Raw genomic sequence first — 17239 nt, 5'->3', positions numbered from 1 at the left:
GATATACATTGAATTATTTAATTGTATCTCTAGGGAATTAATCCAATTAATTGAATTATTTAATTATAATATCTCTAGGGAATTAATCCAATTAATCGAGTTATTTAATTGCCGTATCTCTAGGGAATTAATTACTGATATACATCGAATTAATTAATTGCAATATCTCTAGGGAATTAATCCAATTAATTGAATTATTTAATTATAGTATCTCTAGGGAATTAATCCAGATGTACATGAAATTAATTAATTGCGATGTCTGGGCAATTAATCACTGATATACACTGAATTAATTAATTGGGATACCTCTAGGGAATTAATTACTGATATACAGTGAATTATTTAATTATAATGTCTCTAGGGAATTAATCCAATTAATTGAATTATTTAATTGCAATGTCTGTAGGGAATTAATCAAGTTGCACTTCGAATTAATTAATTGCAATATCTCTACAAAATTAATCACTGATATACACCGAATTAATTAATTGGGATGTCTCTGGGGAATTAATCACTGGTGTACACCGAATTAATTAATTGCAACCTCTGCAGCGCCCTGATCATTTATTTATACCGAATTAATTAATTGCAACCTCTTCTATCATTTATTGACACTGATTAATTAAATCGCAATCTCTTCTATCATTTATTTACTCTGATTAATTTAATTACAATTTCTCATAATTTATTTACTCTGATTAATTTAATTGCAACATTTTATCATTTAATTCCACCAATTAATTTAATTGCAATCTCTTCTATCATTTATTGACACTGATTAATTAAACCGCAATTTCTTTTATCATTTAATTGCACCGATTAATTTAATTGCAATATTTTATCATTTATTACACTGATTAATTTAATTGCAATCTCTTTTTTATTGGCACTGATTAATTTAATTGCAATATTTTATCATTTATTTACACCAATTAATTAAATTACAATCGCTTCTATCATTTAATTACACCGATTAATTTAATTGCAATATTTCATCATTTATTTACCCTGATTAATTAAATCACAATCTCTTCTAGTATTTATTTACCCCGATTAATTTAATCGCAATATTTTATCATTTATTTAATTAATTGAATTACAACCTCTGCAGCACCCTGATAATTTATTCCCACTAATTAATTAATCGCAATTCCTGCCGCGCCCTGATCACTTATTGACCTTGATTAATTTAATTGCGATCTCCGCAGCACCTTAATAATTTATTTACACCGATTAATTTAATTACAATTAATTTATTTACACCAATTAATTTAATAACAGCGATTAATCTAATTACAACAATTAATTTAATTACACCAATTAATTTAATTACAATCTCTGATAATTTATTACCACTAATTAATTTAATCGCACCCTTCCCTGAGCCAACGTGAATTATTTAATTGCAATTAATCCCCGGCCTTAATTAATTAATTAATTGCTCATCGCTTGGGGGGGGTGGAGTGATTTATTTCCCGTCTTTGCCCCGCCCCCGTTGCTGACGTCATCGGCGTTATTTTGGGGTAAGAAGCCCGGAAATGGGGGTGGGGGGGGGGAATTTGGGGGAAATTAATGAGATTTTGGGCAAAAAGGGGGATTTGGGGGAGAATAATGGGAATTTTGGGGGAAATAATGGGATTTTGGGGGAAAATAATGGATTTTTGGGCAAAAAGTGGGGATTTTGGGGGAAAATAATGGGATTTTTGGGGGAAAAAATGGGATTTTTGGGGAAAAAATGGGGTTTTTGGGGGAAATCATGGGATTTTTGGGGAAAAAAATGGGGTTTTTGGGGGAGATAATGGGATTTTGGGGGGAAATAATGGGATTTTTGGGAAAAATAAGGGATTTTTTGGGAAATAATGGGATTTTGGGGGAAAAAATTAGATTTTGGGGGAAAATAATGGGATTTTTGGGGAAAAAATGGGATTTTGGGGGAAATAATGGGATTTTTGGGGAGATAATGGGATTTTGGGGGAAAATAATGGATTTTTGGGGAAAAAATGGGATTTTTGGGGAAAAAAATGGGGGTTTTGGGGGAGATAATGGGATTTTTGGGGGGAAATAATGGGATTTTTGGGGAAAATAAGGGATTTTTGGGGTGATAATGGGATTTTTTGTGAACATAATGGGATTTTGGGGGAAAATAATGGGATTTCTGGGGGAAAATAATGGGGTTTTGGGGAGATAATGGGATTTTGGGGGACAATAATGGGATTTTGGGGGAAAATAATGGGATTTGGGGGGAAAATAATGGGATTTTTGGGGAAATAATGGGATTTTTGGGGAAAATAATGGATTTTGGGGGGAAAATAATGGATTTTGGGGGGAAAATAATGGGATTTTTGGGGAGATAATGGGATTTTTGGGGGAGATAATGGGGTTTTTGGGGAAAATAATGGGATTTTTGGGATGATAATGGGATTTTTGGGGGAGATAATGGGGTTTTGGGGGAAAATAATGGGATTTTTGGGGTGATAATGGGATTTTTGGGGTGATAATGGGATTTTTTGGGAAAAAAATGGGATTTTGGGGGAAAATAATGGGATTTGGGGGGAAAATAATGGTATTTTTGGGGGAGATAATGGGATTTTGGGGGGAGATAATGGGATTTTTGGGGAAAATAATGGATTTGGGGGGAAAATAATGGGATTTTTGGGGAGATAGTGGGATTTTTTGGGAGATAATAGGATTTTTGGGGGGAGATAGTGGGATTTTTGGGGAAATAATGGAGTTTTTGGGGAGATAATGGATATTTTGGGGAGATAATGGGATTTTTGGGGCAGATAATGGGATTTTTTTGGGAGATAATGGGATTTTTGGGGAGATATTGGGATTTTGGGGGGAGATAATGGGATTTGGGGGGAGATAATGGGATTTTAGGGGGAGATAATGGGGTTTTGGGGAAAATAATGGGATTTCTAGGGAGATAATGGGATTTTGGGGGAAATAATGGGATTTTTGGGGAGATAATGGATTTTTTGGGGAAAATAATGGCATTTGGGGGGAAAAAATGGGATTTTGGGGGAGATAATGGGATTTTTGGGGAAATAATGGGATTTTTGGGGAACATAATGGGATTTTTGGGGGAAAAAATGGATTTTTGGGGAAAATAAGGGATTTTTGGGGGAGATAATGGGATTTTAGGGGAGATAATGGGATTTTTGGGGTGATAATGGGATTTTGGGGGAGAGATAATGGGGTTTTTGTGGGAGATAATGGGATTTTTAGGGAAAATAAGGGATGTTTGGGGAAATAATGGGATTTTTGGGGAAAATAATGGGGTTTTGGGGGAGATAATGGGATTTTTGGGGAAAAAATGGATTTTGGTGGAAAATAATGGGATTTTTGGGGAGATAGTGGGATTTTTTGGGGAAAATAATGGAGTTTTTGGGGAGATAATGGATATTTTGGGGAGATAATGGGATTTTTGGGGCAGATAATGGGATTTTTTTGGGAGATAATGGGATTTTGGGGGAAAATAATGGATTTTGGGGGGAAAATAATGGGATTTCTGGGGAAAATAATGGGATTTTTGGGGAAATAATGGGGATTTGGGGGGAAAATAAGGGATTTTTGGGGAAATAATGGGGGTTTTGGGGAGATAATGGGATTCTGGGGGAAAATAATGGGATTTTTGGGGAGAGATAATGGGATTTTTGCAGGAGATAATGCGGTTTTAGGGAAAATAATGGGATTTCTAGGGAAATAATGGGATTTTTGGGGAAAATAATGGGATTTGGGGGAAAATAATGGTATTTTTGGGAGAGATAATGGGATTCTGGGGGAGATAGTGGGATTTTTGGGGGAGATAATGGGATTTTTGGGGAAATAATGGGTTTTTTGGGGGAAAAAATGGGATTTTTGGGGGAGATAATAGATTTTGGGGGGAGATAATGGGATTTTTTTTACTACGAGTGCCGGGGTCGGGGCCACCACCAGCTTCTTTCGCGCAGTAGTAGGTGGCCGTGTCGTCGGCCCTGAGGCTGCTCATCCGCAGCGTGACCGTGCTCTGGGAGTTGTCCCTCGAGATGGTGGCACGGCCCTGCACCGCCGGGCCGTACCTTGTGCCACCACCACCGGGGTTAATCCCCGCGACAAACTCCAGCCCCTTCCCGGGCGCCTGGCGCACCCAGTACATTTGGTAGCTACTCAAGGTGAAGCCGGTGGCCTTGCAGACGAGGGTCATTGTCCCCCCGGGTGTCTGGAGGCCACCACCGCTCTCCACCAGCTGCACGGCCGCCCGCAGCCCTGGGGGAGGAGCAAGGACACAGTTGAGTCCCAACCTTGACCATATGGCCCAAACGTTGACCCTACGGCCCAAACCTTGATCCTGTGGCCAAAACCTTGAGCATCTGCCCCAACCCTTGACTATTTGACCCAACCCTTGACTATTTGACCCAAACGTTGACCTTATGGCCCAACCCTTGACCATCTGGCCCAAACCTTGACCCTGTGAGGGCTTCGGCTTCACCCTCAGCAGCTACGCCATGTTCTGGGTGCGCCAGGCTCCTGGGAAGGGGCTGGAGTTTGTTGCGGATCTTAGGAAGGATGGCAGCACCACCTACTACGCGCCGTCGGTCAAGGGCCGTGCCACCATCTCGAGGGACAACTCCCAGAGCACGGTCACGCTGCAGATGAGCAGCCTCAGGGCCGACGACACGGCCACCTACTACTGCGCCAAAAGTGCTTATGGTGGTCGTCCTGGTGGTGGTGGCCCCAACCCCAGCTCCATGTCTCCACACCCCCACCATACACTTGCTCTGAACGAAGCCTCCAGAGATGAACCCGGGTGTTGGGTTTTGGCACCACACGAGGGTTTGGGCACCATGGAGGGGGCCAGGCTGGGGCTAGTAAGTGTGGGCTGAGGGCAAATGGTCAAGATTTGGGGCAGATGGTCGAGGTTTGGGTCAACTGGTCAAGGATTGGGCCATATGTTCAAGGTTTGGTCCATCTGGTCAAGTTTTGGGGCAAATGCTTGAGATTTTGTACAAAGAGTTGAGATTTGGGGCAAAAAGTGTCGAGGTTTGGTGCAAATGTTTGAGGTTTGGGGCAAAACCCGTTGACATTTGGTGCAGACGGTCGAGAGTTGGTGCAAACGGTCAAGGTTTGGGTCATGTGGTCAACGTTTGGGTCAGCTGGTCAAGGCTTGGGCCATAGGGTCAAGGTTTGGGGTGTATGGTCAAGGGTTGGGCCAAGAATCTGGGCTTGGTGCAGGGTCTGGGCTGGGTTTGAGGGTCTGGGCTCAGTGGAAGAGCTTCGAGAAGGTGCTGGGACGTGGGGCGGGGTATTGGGGCACGGTGCTGGGGTCGGGGCCACCACCATAACCTTTCACGCAGTAGTAGGTGGCCGTGTCGTCGGCCCTGAGGCTGCTCATCTGCAGCGTGACCGTGCTCTGGGAGTTGTCCCTCGAGATGGTGGCACGGCCCTTGACCGACGGCCCGTACCAGGCGCCACCACCGCTGTTAATATATGCCACGAACTCGAGCCCCTTCCCGGGTGCCTGGCGCACCCACTGCATGTAGTAGCTACTCAAGGTGAAGCCGGTGGCCTTGCAGACGAGGGTCATTGTCCCCCCGGGTGTCTGGAGGCCACCACCGCTCTCCACCAGCTGCACGGCCGCCCGCAGCCCTGGGGGAGGAGGAAGAAGGACACGGTTGAGTCACTGCCATCATGGTGTCACCATGAGGCCACGGAGGGGGGGACATCAGGGTTGGGGGTCCTACCTGGGAGGGCCGCGAGGAGGATGAGGAGGAAGGTGGAAGGTGGAAGGTGGGGCTGATGCGTGATGTGTCCTGCTGGGGGGGTCCTCTGTGCCCAGGGGGGCTCGTGGTGGTCAGAGGGTGCTGGTGACACCCAGGGTGGGTGCGAGGGGACTCAGCAGTGTCCTTGCTCCTCATTTGCCCCAGCCCTTGACCCTATGGCCCAAACCTTGACCCTATGGCCCAAACCTTGACCCTATGGCCCAAACGTTGACCATTGGGCCCAAACCTTTACCATCTACCCCAACCCTTGAGTATTTTACCCAAACCTTCATCATTTGGCCCAAATCTTCATCATCTGGCCCAAAATCTTCATCATCTGGCCCAAACCTTGACCATATGGACCAAACCTTGACCATTAGTCCCAAATGTCAACTATTTGCCCCGGGACCAGACCCTGCAAGGCCACCGGCTTCACCCTCAGCAGCTACGACATGTTGTGGGTGCGCCAGGCGCCCGGGAAGGGGCTGGAGTGGGTCGCACATAGTAGCAAAACTGGTAGTAGCACCAGGTACGCGCCGTCGGTGCAGGGCCGTGCCACCATCTCGAGGGACAACTCCCAGAGCACGGTCACGCTGCGGATGAGCAGCCTCAGGGCCGACGACACGGCCACCTACTACTGCACCAAAAGTGCTGGTGCTGGTCGTCCTGGTGGTGGCCCCGACCCCGGCACTGGTAGTAAGTCTGGGCTGGGGGCAACCAGTTGAGATTGGGGCCAAATGGTCAAGGGTTGCGGCGAAATGGTCAAGGGTTGGGCCAGATGGTCAAGAGTTCAGACAAATGGTCAAGTTTTGGGGCAAATGTTTGAGATTTGGTGCAAAGAGTTGAGATTTGGGGCAAAACCGTTGAGATTCGGTGCAGACGGTTGAGAGTTGGTGCAAATGGTCAAGGGTTGGGCCATAGGATCAACGTGTGGGCCATGTGGTCAAGGTTTGGACTCACCCGTGTCCTTCCTCCTCCCCCAGGGCTGCGGGCGGCCGTGCAGCTGGTGGAGAGCGGTGGTGGCCTCTACCCACCCGGGGGGACAATGACCCTCGTCTGCAAGGCCACCGGCTTCACCTTCAGCAGCTACTGGATGTTCTGGGTGCGACAGATGCCCGGGAAGGGGCTGGAGTACGTCGCGGGGATTAGCAAGGATGGTAGTTACACCGAGTACGGGCCGTCGGTGCAGGGCCGTGCCACCATCTCGAGGGACAACTCCCAGAGCACGGTCACGCTGCGGATGAGCAGCCTCAGGGCCGACGACACGGCCACCTACTACTGCACGAAATATGCTGGTGCTGGTGCTGGTGGTGCTTATGGTGCTGGTCCTGGTGGTGGCCGCGACCCCGTCACCGTGTCCCCACACCCCCACCATACACTCACTCCAAGCGAAGCCTCCAGAGATGAACCCGGGTGTTGGGTTTCGGCATCACGCGAGGGTTTGGGCACCATGGAGAGGCCAGGCTGGCTACGAGGGGCTGGGCTGGGGCTAGGAAGTCTGGGCAGAGGGCAAATGGTCAAGATTTGGGGCAGATGTTTGAGATTTGGTGCAAACTGTTGAGATTTGGGCCATATGGTCAAGGTTTGGGTCAAGTGGTAAAAGTTTGGGTCAACTGGTCAAACTTTGGTTCAACTGGTCAAGGTTTGGGCCAAATGGTCAAGGGTTGGGACAACTGGTCAAGAGTTGGGCCGGATGGTCAAGGTTTGGGTCAAGAATCTGGGCTGGGTGCAGGGTCTGGGCTGGGTGAAAGGGTCCGGGCTCAGTGGAAGATCTGAGTGGATCTCAGTGGTCATCTCGGGGGAAGGGGTTGGGGCCACCACCAGCATGAGCAGCACCACCAGCACCAGTAGCACCACCATAAGCAGCACCAGCACCACCAGCACCTTCTCTCGCGCAGTAGTAGGTGGCCGTGTCGTCGGCCCTGAGGCTGCTCATCCGCAGCGTGACCGTGCTCTGGGAGTTGTCCCTCGACATGGTGGCACGGCCCTTGACCGACGGCCCGTACTCGGTGTAACTACCATCGTTGCTAATACCCGCGACGTACTCCAGCCCCTTCCCGGGCGCCTGGCGCACCCAGTACATGCCGTAGCTGCTGAAGGTGAGGGCCGGTGGCCTTGCAGGGTCAAGGTTTGGGGCCAGATGATGAAGGTTTGGGCCAGATGGTCAAGGGTTGGGCCAAATGGTCAAGGTTTAGCACCAACAGTCAAGGGTTGGGGCGTATGGTCACGATTTGGGCCAAAAGGTCGATGTTTTGGGCAAATGGTCAAGAATTTGGTCATGTGGTCAAGGTTTGGGCCAATTGGCCAAGGGTTAGGCCAAATGGTCAAGGGTTGGGCCACAGAATCAACGTCTGGGCCAGATGGTCAAGGGTTGGACTCACCCGTGTCCTTGCTCCTTCCCCAGGGCTGCAGGCGGCCGTGCAGCTGGTGGAGAGCGGTGGTGGCCTCCAGACACCCGGGGGGACAATGACCCTCGTCTGCAAGGCCACCGGCTTCACCTTCAGCAGCTACAACATGGACTGGGTGCGCCAGGCGCCCGGGAAGGGGCTGGAGTACGTCGCATATATTAACAGCGGTGGTGGTTACACCAGGTACGCGCCGTCGGTCAAGGGCCGTGCCACCATCTCGAGGGACAACCCCCAGAGCACGGTCACGCTGCGGATGAGCAGCCTCAGGGCCGACGACACGGCCACCTACTACTGCGCCAAAAGTGCTGATGGTGGTGCTGGATCTGCTGGTGGTGGCCCCGACCCCTTCCACCCAGATGACCACTGAGATCCACTCAGATCTTCCACTGAGCCCGGACCCTTTCCCCCAGCCCAGACCCTGCACCCAGCCCAGATTCTTGGCCAAACCTTGACCAGTTGACCCAACCCTTGACCAGATGACCCAACCCTTGACCCTATGACCCAAACCTTGACCAGTTGACCCAAACCTTGACTATCTGCCCCAAATCTCAACCATTTCCCCAAATCTCGATCATTTGCCCCCAGCCCACACTTACTAGCCCCAGCCTGGCCCCTTCCATGGTGCCCAAACCCTCGTGCGGTGCCGAAACCCAACACCCGGGTTCATCTCTGGAGGCTTCGTTCGGAGTGAGTGTGTGGTGGGGGTGTGGGGACACGGGGCCGGGGTCGCGGCCACCACCAGGACCAGCACCAACATATATCATGCAGTAGTAGGTGGCCGTGTCGTCGGCCCTGAGGCTGCTCATCCGCAGCGTGACCGTGCTCTGGGAGTTGTCCCTCGACATGGTGGCACGGCCCTGCACCGACGGCCCGTACCAGGCGCCACCACCGCTGTTAATATATGCCACGAACTCGAGCCCCTTCCCGGGCGCCTGTCGCACCCACTCCATGTAGTAGCTACTCAAGGTGAAGCCGGTGGCCTTGCAGACGAGGGTCATTGTCCCCCCGGGTGTCTGGAGGCCACCACCGCTCTCCACCAGCTGCACGGCCGCCCGCAGCCCCGGGGAAGGAGCAAGGACACGGGTGAGTCCAACCCTTGACCATATGCCCCAAACGTTGATCCTATGGCCCAACCCCTGACCATTTGGCCTAAGCCTTGGCCAATTGGCCCAACCCTTGACCATATGACCCAATTCTTGACCATTTGCCCCAAACCTTGACCTTTTGGCCCAAATCGTGACCATACACCCCAACCCTTGACTGTTGGTGCCAAACCTTGACCATTTGGCCCAACCCTTCACCATCTGGCCCAAACCTTCATCATCTGGCCCAAAGCTTGACCCTGCAAGGCCACCGGCTTCACCTTCACAGCTACGGCATGTACTGGGTGCGCCAGGGAAGGGGCTGGTGTGGGTCGAGGGTATTACCAACACTGGTAGTGGCACAGCCTACGCGCCGTCGGTCAAGGGCCGTGCCACCATCTCGAGGGACAACGCCCAGAGCACGGTCACGCTGCGGATGAGCAGCCTCAGGGCCGACGACACGGCCACCTACTACTGCGCGAGAGAAGGTGCTGGTGGTGCTGGTGCTGCTTATGGTGGTGCTACTGGTGCTGGTGCTGGTGCTGTTCATGCTGGTGGTGGCCTCGACTCCTTCCACCCAGATGACCACTGAGATCCACTCAGATCTTCCACAGAGCCCGGACCCTTTCACCCAGCCCAGACCCTGCACCCAGCCCAGATTCTTGGACAAAACCTTGACCATCTGGTCCAACCCTTGGCCATCTGGCCCAAGCCTTGACCACTTGGCCCAAAACTTCATCATCTGGCCCAACCCTTGACCATACGCCCCAAACATTGACCGTTTTTGCCCCAAACCTCAACTCTTTGCCCCAAACCTTGACCAGATGGACCAAACCTTGACCATCTGGCCCAAGCCCAGACTTACTACCAGTGCCGGGGTCGAGGCCACCACCAGCATGAGCACCAGCAATACCACCACCATAAGCACTTTTGGTGCAGTAGTAGGTGGCCGTGTCGTCGGCCCTGAGGCTGCTCATCCGCAGCGTGACCGTGCTCTGGGAGTTGTCCCTCGACATGGTGGCACGGCCCTTGACCGACGGCGCGTAGTCGGTGCTACTACCATCGTTGGTAATAGCCGCAACGTACTCGAGGCCCTTCCCGGGCGCCTGGCGCACCCAGTTCATGGTGTAGCTGCTGAGGGTGAAGCCGGAGCCCTCCCAGGGTCAAGGATTGGGCCAGATGGTCAAGGGTTGGGCCATAAGGTCAACGTTTGGGTCAAATAGTCAAGGGTTGGGGCAGATGGTCATGGGTTGGGGCAGATAGTCAAGGGTTGGGTCAACTGGTCAAGGTTTCGGCCATAGGGTCAAGGTTTGGGCCATAGGGTCAAGGGTTGGGGCAAACGAGGAGCAAGGACACTGCTGAGTCCCCTCGCACCCACCCTGGGTGTCACCAGCACCCTCTGACCACCTCCAGCCCCCCTGGGCACAGAGGACCCCCCCAGCAGGACACATCACGCATCAGCCCCACCTTCCACCTTCCACCTTCCACCTTCCTCCTCCTCCTCGTGGCCCTCCCAGGTAGGACCCCCCACCCCGATGTCCCCCCCAGGTGTCCTCATGGTGACACCATGATGGCGGCCACTCAACCGCGTCCTTCCTCCTCCTCCCCCAGGGCTGCGGGCGGCCGTGCAGCTGGTGGAGAGCGGTGGTGGCGTCTACCCACCCGGGGGGACAATGACCCTCGTCTGCAAGGCCACCGGCTTCACCTTCAGCAGCTACGGCATGGGATGGATGCGCCAGGCAACAGGGAAGGGGCTGGAGTTCGTCGCACAGATTAGCAGCACTGGTAGTAGCACCTACTACGCACCGTCGGTGCAGGGCCGTGCCACCATCTCGAAGGACAACTCCCAGAGCACGGTCACGCTGCAGATGAGCAGCCTCAGGGCCGACGACACGGCCACCTACTACTGCGCGAGAGGTGCTGCTGGTGCTGGTGCTGCTTATGTTGGTGGCCCCGACCCCTTCCACCGAGATGACCACTGAGATCCACTCAGATCTTCCACAGAGCCCGGACCCTTTCACCCAGCCCAGACCCTGCACCCAACCCAGATTCTTGCCCCAAACCTTGACCATCTGGCCCAACTCTTGACCAGTTGCCCCAACCCTTGACCATTTGGCCCAAACCTTGACCAGTTGACCCAAACTTTGACCAGTTGACCCAAACCTTGACCATATGGCCCAAATCTCAACAGTTTGCACCAAATCTCAAACATCTGCCCCAAATCTCAATGGTTTGCCCCAGCCTGGACTTCCTAGTCCCAGCATGGCCCCTCGTAGCCAGCCTGGCCCCTCCATGGTGCCCAAACCCTCAAGCGGCGCAGAAACCCAACACCCGGGTTCATCTCTGGAGGCTTCGCTCGGAGTAAGTCTATGGTGGGGGTGTGGGGACACGGTGACGGGGTTGGGGCCACCACCAGCACCAGCACCAGCACCACCAGCACTTTTGGCGCAGTAGTAGGTGGCCGTGTCGTCGGCCCTGAGGCTGCTCATCCGCAGCGTGACCGTGCTCTGGGAGTTGTCCCTCGAGATGGTGGCACGGCCCTTGACCGACGGCCCATACCTTGTGGTACTACCATCCTTGCTAATACTCGCGACGTACTCCAGCCCCTTCCCCGGTGCCTGGTGCACCCACATCATGACATAGTCGCTGAAGGTGAAGCCGGTGGCCTTGCAGACGAGGGTCATTGTGCCCCCGGGTGTCTGGAGGCCACCACCGCTCTTCACCAGCTGCACGGCCGCCCGCAGCCCTGGAGGAGGAGGAAGGACACATGGAGTCCCAGCCTTGACCATCTGGCCCAAACCTTGATCCTGTGGCCAAAACCTTGACCACCTGCCCCAACTTTTGACGCTTTGACCCAAACGTTGACCTTATGGCCCAACCCTTGACCATTTGGCCCAAACCTTGACCCTGTGAGTGGTCTGGCGTCACCTCCAGCAACTACCACATGATGTGGGTGCGCCAGGCGCCCGGGAAGGGCCTCGAGTACGTCGCGGCTATTACCAACGATGGTAGTAGCACCTGGTACGGGCCGTCGGTGCAGGGCCGTGCCACCATGTCGAGGGACAACTCCCAGAGCACGGTCACGCTGCGGATGAGCAGCCTCAGGGCCGACGACACGGCCACCTACTACTGCGCGAAACGTGCTGGTGGTGCTGGTGCTGCTGGTGCTTATGGTGGTGGCCCTGGTGGTGGCCCCGTGTCCCCACACCCCCACCATACGCTCACTCTGAGTGAAGCCTCCAGAGATGAACCCGGGTGTTGGGTTTCGGCACCACACGAGGGTTTGGGCACCATGGAGGGGGCCAGGCTGGGGCTAGTAAGTGTGGGCCGGGGGCAAATGATCGAGATTTGGGGAAATGGTTGAGATTTGGGGCAGATAGTCAAGGTTTGGGTCAACTGGTCAAGGTTTGGGTCATAGGGTTAAGGGTTGGGTCATCTGGTCAAGGATTGGGTCAACTGGTCAAGGTTTGGCCAAGAATCTGGGCTGGGTGCAGGGTCTGGGCTGGAGGAAAGGGTCCGGGCTCAGGGGAAGATCTGAGTGGATCTTAGTGGTCATCTGGGTGGAAGGGGTTGGGGCCACCACCAGCATGACCACCAGCACCATAAGCAGCACCATAAGCAGCACCAGCACCACCAGCACCAGCAGGTTTCACGCAGTAGTAGGTGGCCGTGTCGTCGGCCCTGAGGCTGCTCATCCGCAGCGTGACCGTGCTCTGGGAGTTGTCCCTCGAGATGGTGGCACGGCCCTTGACTGACGGCGCGTAGCTGGTGTAACTACCAGCACTGTTAATATGGGCGACCCCCTCCAGCCCCTTCCCGGGCGCCTGGCGCACCCAATTCATGCCATAGCTGCTGAAGGTGAAGACGAAGCCCTCACAGGGTCAAGGATTGGGCCAACTGGTCAAGGTTTGGGCCAAAGGGTGAAGGGTTGGGGCAAACGAGGAGCAAGGACACAGCTGAGTCCCCTCGCACCCTCCTTGGGTGTCACCAGCACCCTCTGACCACCACGAGCCCCCCTGGGCAGAGAGGACCCCCCCAGCAGGACACATCACGCATCAGCCCCACCTTCCACCTTCCATCTTCCTCCTCTTCCTTGCGGCCCTCCCAGGTAGGACCCCCAACCCCGATGTCCCCCCGGTGTCCTCATGGTGACACCATGATGGCGGCGACTGAACCGTGTCCTTCTTCCTCCTCCTCCAGGGCTGCGGGCGGCCGTGCAGCTGGTGGAGAGCGGTGGTGGCCTCCAGACACCCAGGGGGACAATGACCCTCGTCTGCAAGGCCACCGGCTTCACCTTCAGCAACCACGGCATGGGATGGATGCGCCAGGTGCCCGGGAAGGGGCTGGAGTGGGTCGCGACTATTAGCAACACTGGTAGTAGCACCTACTACGCGCCGTCGGTCAAGGGCCGTGCCACCATCTCGAGGGACAACTCCCAGAGCACGGTCACGCTGCTCACGTGAGCAGCCTCAGGGCCGATGACACGGTCACCTACTACTGTGAGAAAGAAGCTGCTGGTGGCCCCGACCCCAGCACTGGTAGTAAGTCTGGGCTCAGGGCAAACAGTTGAGATTGGGACCAAATGGTCAAGGGTTGGATCGTATGGTCAAGGGTTGGGGCATATGGTCAAGGGCTGGGGCAAATGATCAAGGTTTGGGGCAAATGGTTGAGATTTGGTGCAAAGAGTTGGGATTTGGGGCAAAAAGTGTCAAGATTTGGTGCAAATATTTGAGATTTGGGGCAAAAACCGTTGAGATTCGGTGCAGACGGTTGAGAGATGGTGCAAATGGTCAAGGTTTGGGTCATGTGGTCAACGTTTGGGCCAAAGGGTCAAGGGTTGGGCCAGATGGTCAAGGTTTTGTCCAAGAATCTGGGCTGGGTGACAGGGTCTGGGCTCGGTGAAAGGGTCCGGGCTCAGTGGAAGATCTGAGTGGATCTCAGTGGTCATCTTGGTGGAAGGGGTCAAGGCCACCACCAGCAGGAGCACCAGCACCATAAGCACCACCAGGACGACCAGCACCAGCACTTTTGGCGCAGTAGTAGGTGGCCGTGTCGTCGGCCCTGAGGCTGCTCATCTGCAGCGTGACCGTGCTCTGGGAGTTGTCCCTCGAGATGGTGGCACGGCCCTGCACCGACGGCCCGTACTCGGTGTAACTACCATCCTTGTTAATACCCGCGACGTACTCCAGCCCCTTCCCGGGCGCCTGGCGCACCCAGAACATCCAGGTGCTGCTGAAATCGAAGCCGGTGGCCTTGCAGACGAGGGTCATTGTCCCCCCGGGTGTCTGGAGGCCACCACCGCTCTCCACCAGCTGCACGGCCGCCCGCAGCCCTGGAGGAGGAGCAAGGACACAATGGAGTCCAAACCTTCACCATTTGACCCAACCCTTGACCCTATGGCTGAAACCTTGACCATTTGGCCCAAACTTTGACCAGTTGACGCAACCCTTGACCATATGCCCCAAACATTGACCTTATGGCCCCAACCTTGACCATTTGCCCCAAACCTTGACCTCTTGCAACAAATCTCGACAGTCTGCACCGAATCTCAACGGTTTTTGCCCCAAACCTCAAACATTTGCCCCAAATCTTGACCAGATGTCCCAAATCTTGACCTTGTGGCCCAACCCTTGACCATCTGGTCCAATCCTTGGTCTTTTGGCCCAATCCTTGACCCTATGGCCCAACCCTTGCCCATTTTTGCCCATTCTCTTCCCAAATCATTGCCCTCAGCCCACAAATGCCCCCCCTGCGACCCCAAATCCCACTATCGTACAACCCCAGTAAGGATTTGGGGGAAGATCATGGGATTTTGGGGTCATTAATGGGATTTTGGGATGCGGGGCTGGGGTGGTGATGGCTGGGGCAAGGGTTTGGGGGAAGATGATGGGATTTATGGGAAGATAATGGGATTTTGGGGTCAATAATGAGATTTTGGACTCAATAATGGGATTTGGGGGAAGATAATGGGATTTATCATCAAGGTTTGGGGCATATGGTCAAGGGTTGGGTCAAATGGTCAAGGGTTGGGACCATAGGGTGAAGGTTTTGGCCATTTAGTCAAGGTTTCGGCCAGATCGTCAAGGTTTTGGTCAGATGGTCAGATGCTGGGACACAGGGTGGGGATGTGGGGACACGGTGCCGGGGTCGGGGCCACCACCAGCAGCACCACCATCAGCATAAGCACGTTTCGCGCAGTAGTAGGTGGCCGTGTCGTCGGCCCTGAGGCTGCTCATCCGCAGCGTGACCGTGCTCTGGGAGTTGTCCCTCGACATGGTGGCACGGCCCTTGACCGACGGCGCGTAGCCTGTCCAACTACCATCGCTGCTAATAGCCGCGACCCCTCCAGCCCCTTCCCGGGCGCCTGGCGCATCCATCCCATGTTGTAGCTGCTGAAGGTGAAGCCGGAGCCCTCCCAGGGTCAAGGATTGGGCCAAATGGTCAAGGGTTGGGCTAGAAGGTCAAGGCTTGGCCCATATGATCAAGTGTTGGGCCATAGGGTCAAGGGTTGGGCCCAATGGTCAAGGTTTGGGCCAAACAGTCAAGGGTTCGGCCAAATGGTCAAGGTTTTGGCCACAGGATCAAGGTCTGGGCCATGTGGTGAAGGTTTGGACTCCATTGTGTCCTTGCTCCTTCCCCAGGGCTGCGGGCGGCCGTGCAGCTGGTGGAGAGCGGTGGTGGCCTCCAGACACCCGGGGGGACAATGACCCTCGTCTGCAAGGCCACCGGCTTCGATTTCAGCAGCAAAGACATGTTGTGGGTGCGCCAGGCGCCCGGGAAGGGGCTGGAGTGGGTCGCGGGTATTGACAACACTGGTAGTAGCACCTACTACGCGCCGTCGGTCGAGGGCCGTGCCACCATGTCGAGGGACAACTCCCAGAGCACGGTCACGCTGCGGATGAGCAGCCTCAGGGCCGACGACGCGGCCACCTACTACTGCGTGAAAACTGCTCCTGGTGGTACTGGTGGTGCTTATGGTGGTGGCCCTGGTGGTGGTCCTGACCCCAGCACCGTGCCCCAACACCCCTGTCCCACGTCCCAGAACCTTCTTGAAGATCTTCCACTGAGCCTGGACCCTTTCAGGCAACCCAGATCCTTGGCCCAACCCTTGACTCTATGGTCCAACCCTTGAGCATTTGGCCCAAACCTTGATGAAAAATCCCAGTATTTTTCCCAAAAATCCCATTATTTTCCCCAAAATCCCATTTTCTTCCCCCAAATCCTCACCCTGAGCCCAGAAATGTCCACCTCGAATCCCAAAATCTCAACCATTTGCCCCAAACCTCAAGTTTTTGCCCCAAATCTCAACTTTTTGCCCCAAAACTCGACCATTTTGACCCCAAAACTCCATTATTTGCCCCAAATCGCGATTATTTGCCCCAAAACTCGACCATTTTTACCCTAAATCTCGATTATTTGCCCCAAATCTCAACTATTTGCCCCCAAACTTGACCATTTTTGCCCTAAATCTCGACTATTTGCCCCAAATCTTGACCAATCCCAGGAGGGATGGGGGATAAATTGAATTATTAGCCCTAAAATACTTCATTATTAGCCCTAATGACCTAATTATTAGCCCTAATATAGGAGGGATGTGAGATAAATTGAATTATAAGCCCTAAAATACTTCATTATTAGCCCTAATGACCTAGTTATTAGCCCTAATTTAGGAGGGATGGGGGATAAATTGAATTATTAGCCCTAATATGCTTCATTATTAGCCATAATGACCTAATTATTAGCCCTAATTTAGGAGAGATGTGGAAGAAATTGAATTATTAGCCCTAAAACACTTCATTATTAGCCCTAATGACCTAATTATTAGCCCTAATTTAGGAGGGATGGGGGATAAATTGAATTATTAGCCGTAAAACACTTCATTATTAGCCCTAATGACCTAATTATTAGCCCTAATTTAGGAGGGATGGGGGATAAATTGAATTATTAGCCTTAATACACTTCATTATTAGCCCTAATGACCTAATTATTAGCCCTAATTTAGCAGGGA

General features: G+C 53.0%; 3 gene segments (V, D, J or C); 1 reads left to right on the top strand and 2 right to left on the bottom strand.

The window, feature by feature from the left end:
- Positions 1-1442: 1442 nt before the first annotated feature.
- LOC137677476 (immunoglobulin heavy variable 3-23-like) lies at positions 1443-4432 on the bottom strand. The segment is given in 3 exon segments: positions 1443-1498; positions 3913-4248; positions 4423-4432. Coding segments are annotated over 3 exon segments (402 nt in total).
- An 810-nt stretch (positions 4433-5242) lies between these two features.
- LOC137677475 (immunoglobulin heavy variable 3-64D-like) lies at positions 5243-6118 on the bottom strand. The segment is given in 3 exon segments: positions 5243-5628; positions 5724-5808; positions 6029-6118. Coding segments are annotated over 3 exon segments (561 nt in total).
- A 4292-nt stretch (positions 6119-10410) lies between these two features.
- LOC137677474 (immunoglobulin heavy variable 3-23-like) lies at positions 10411-11213 on the top strand. The segment is given in 3 exon segments: positions 10411-10433; positions 10660-10748; positions 10843-11213. Coding segments are annotated over 3 exon segments (483 nt in total).
- Positions 11214-17239: the final 6026 nt, after the last annotated feature.

Source organism: Nyctibius grandis, unplaced genomic scaffold (assembly GCF_013368605.1).
Source record: "Nyctibius grandis isolate bNycGra1 unplaced genomic scaffold, bNycGra1.pri scaffold_77_arrow_ctg1, whole genome shotgun sequence".
Lineage (NCBI taxonomy): Eukaryota > Metazoa > Chordata > Aves > Nyctibiiformes > Nyctibiidae > Nyctibius > Nyctibius grandis.
This window is presented reverse-complemented; position numbering and strand designations above follow the sequence as displayed.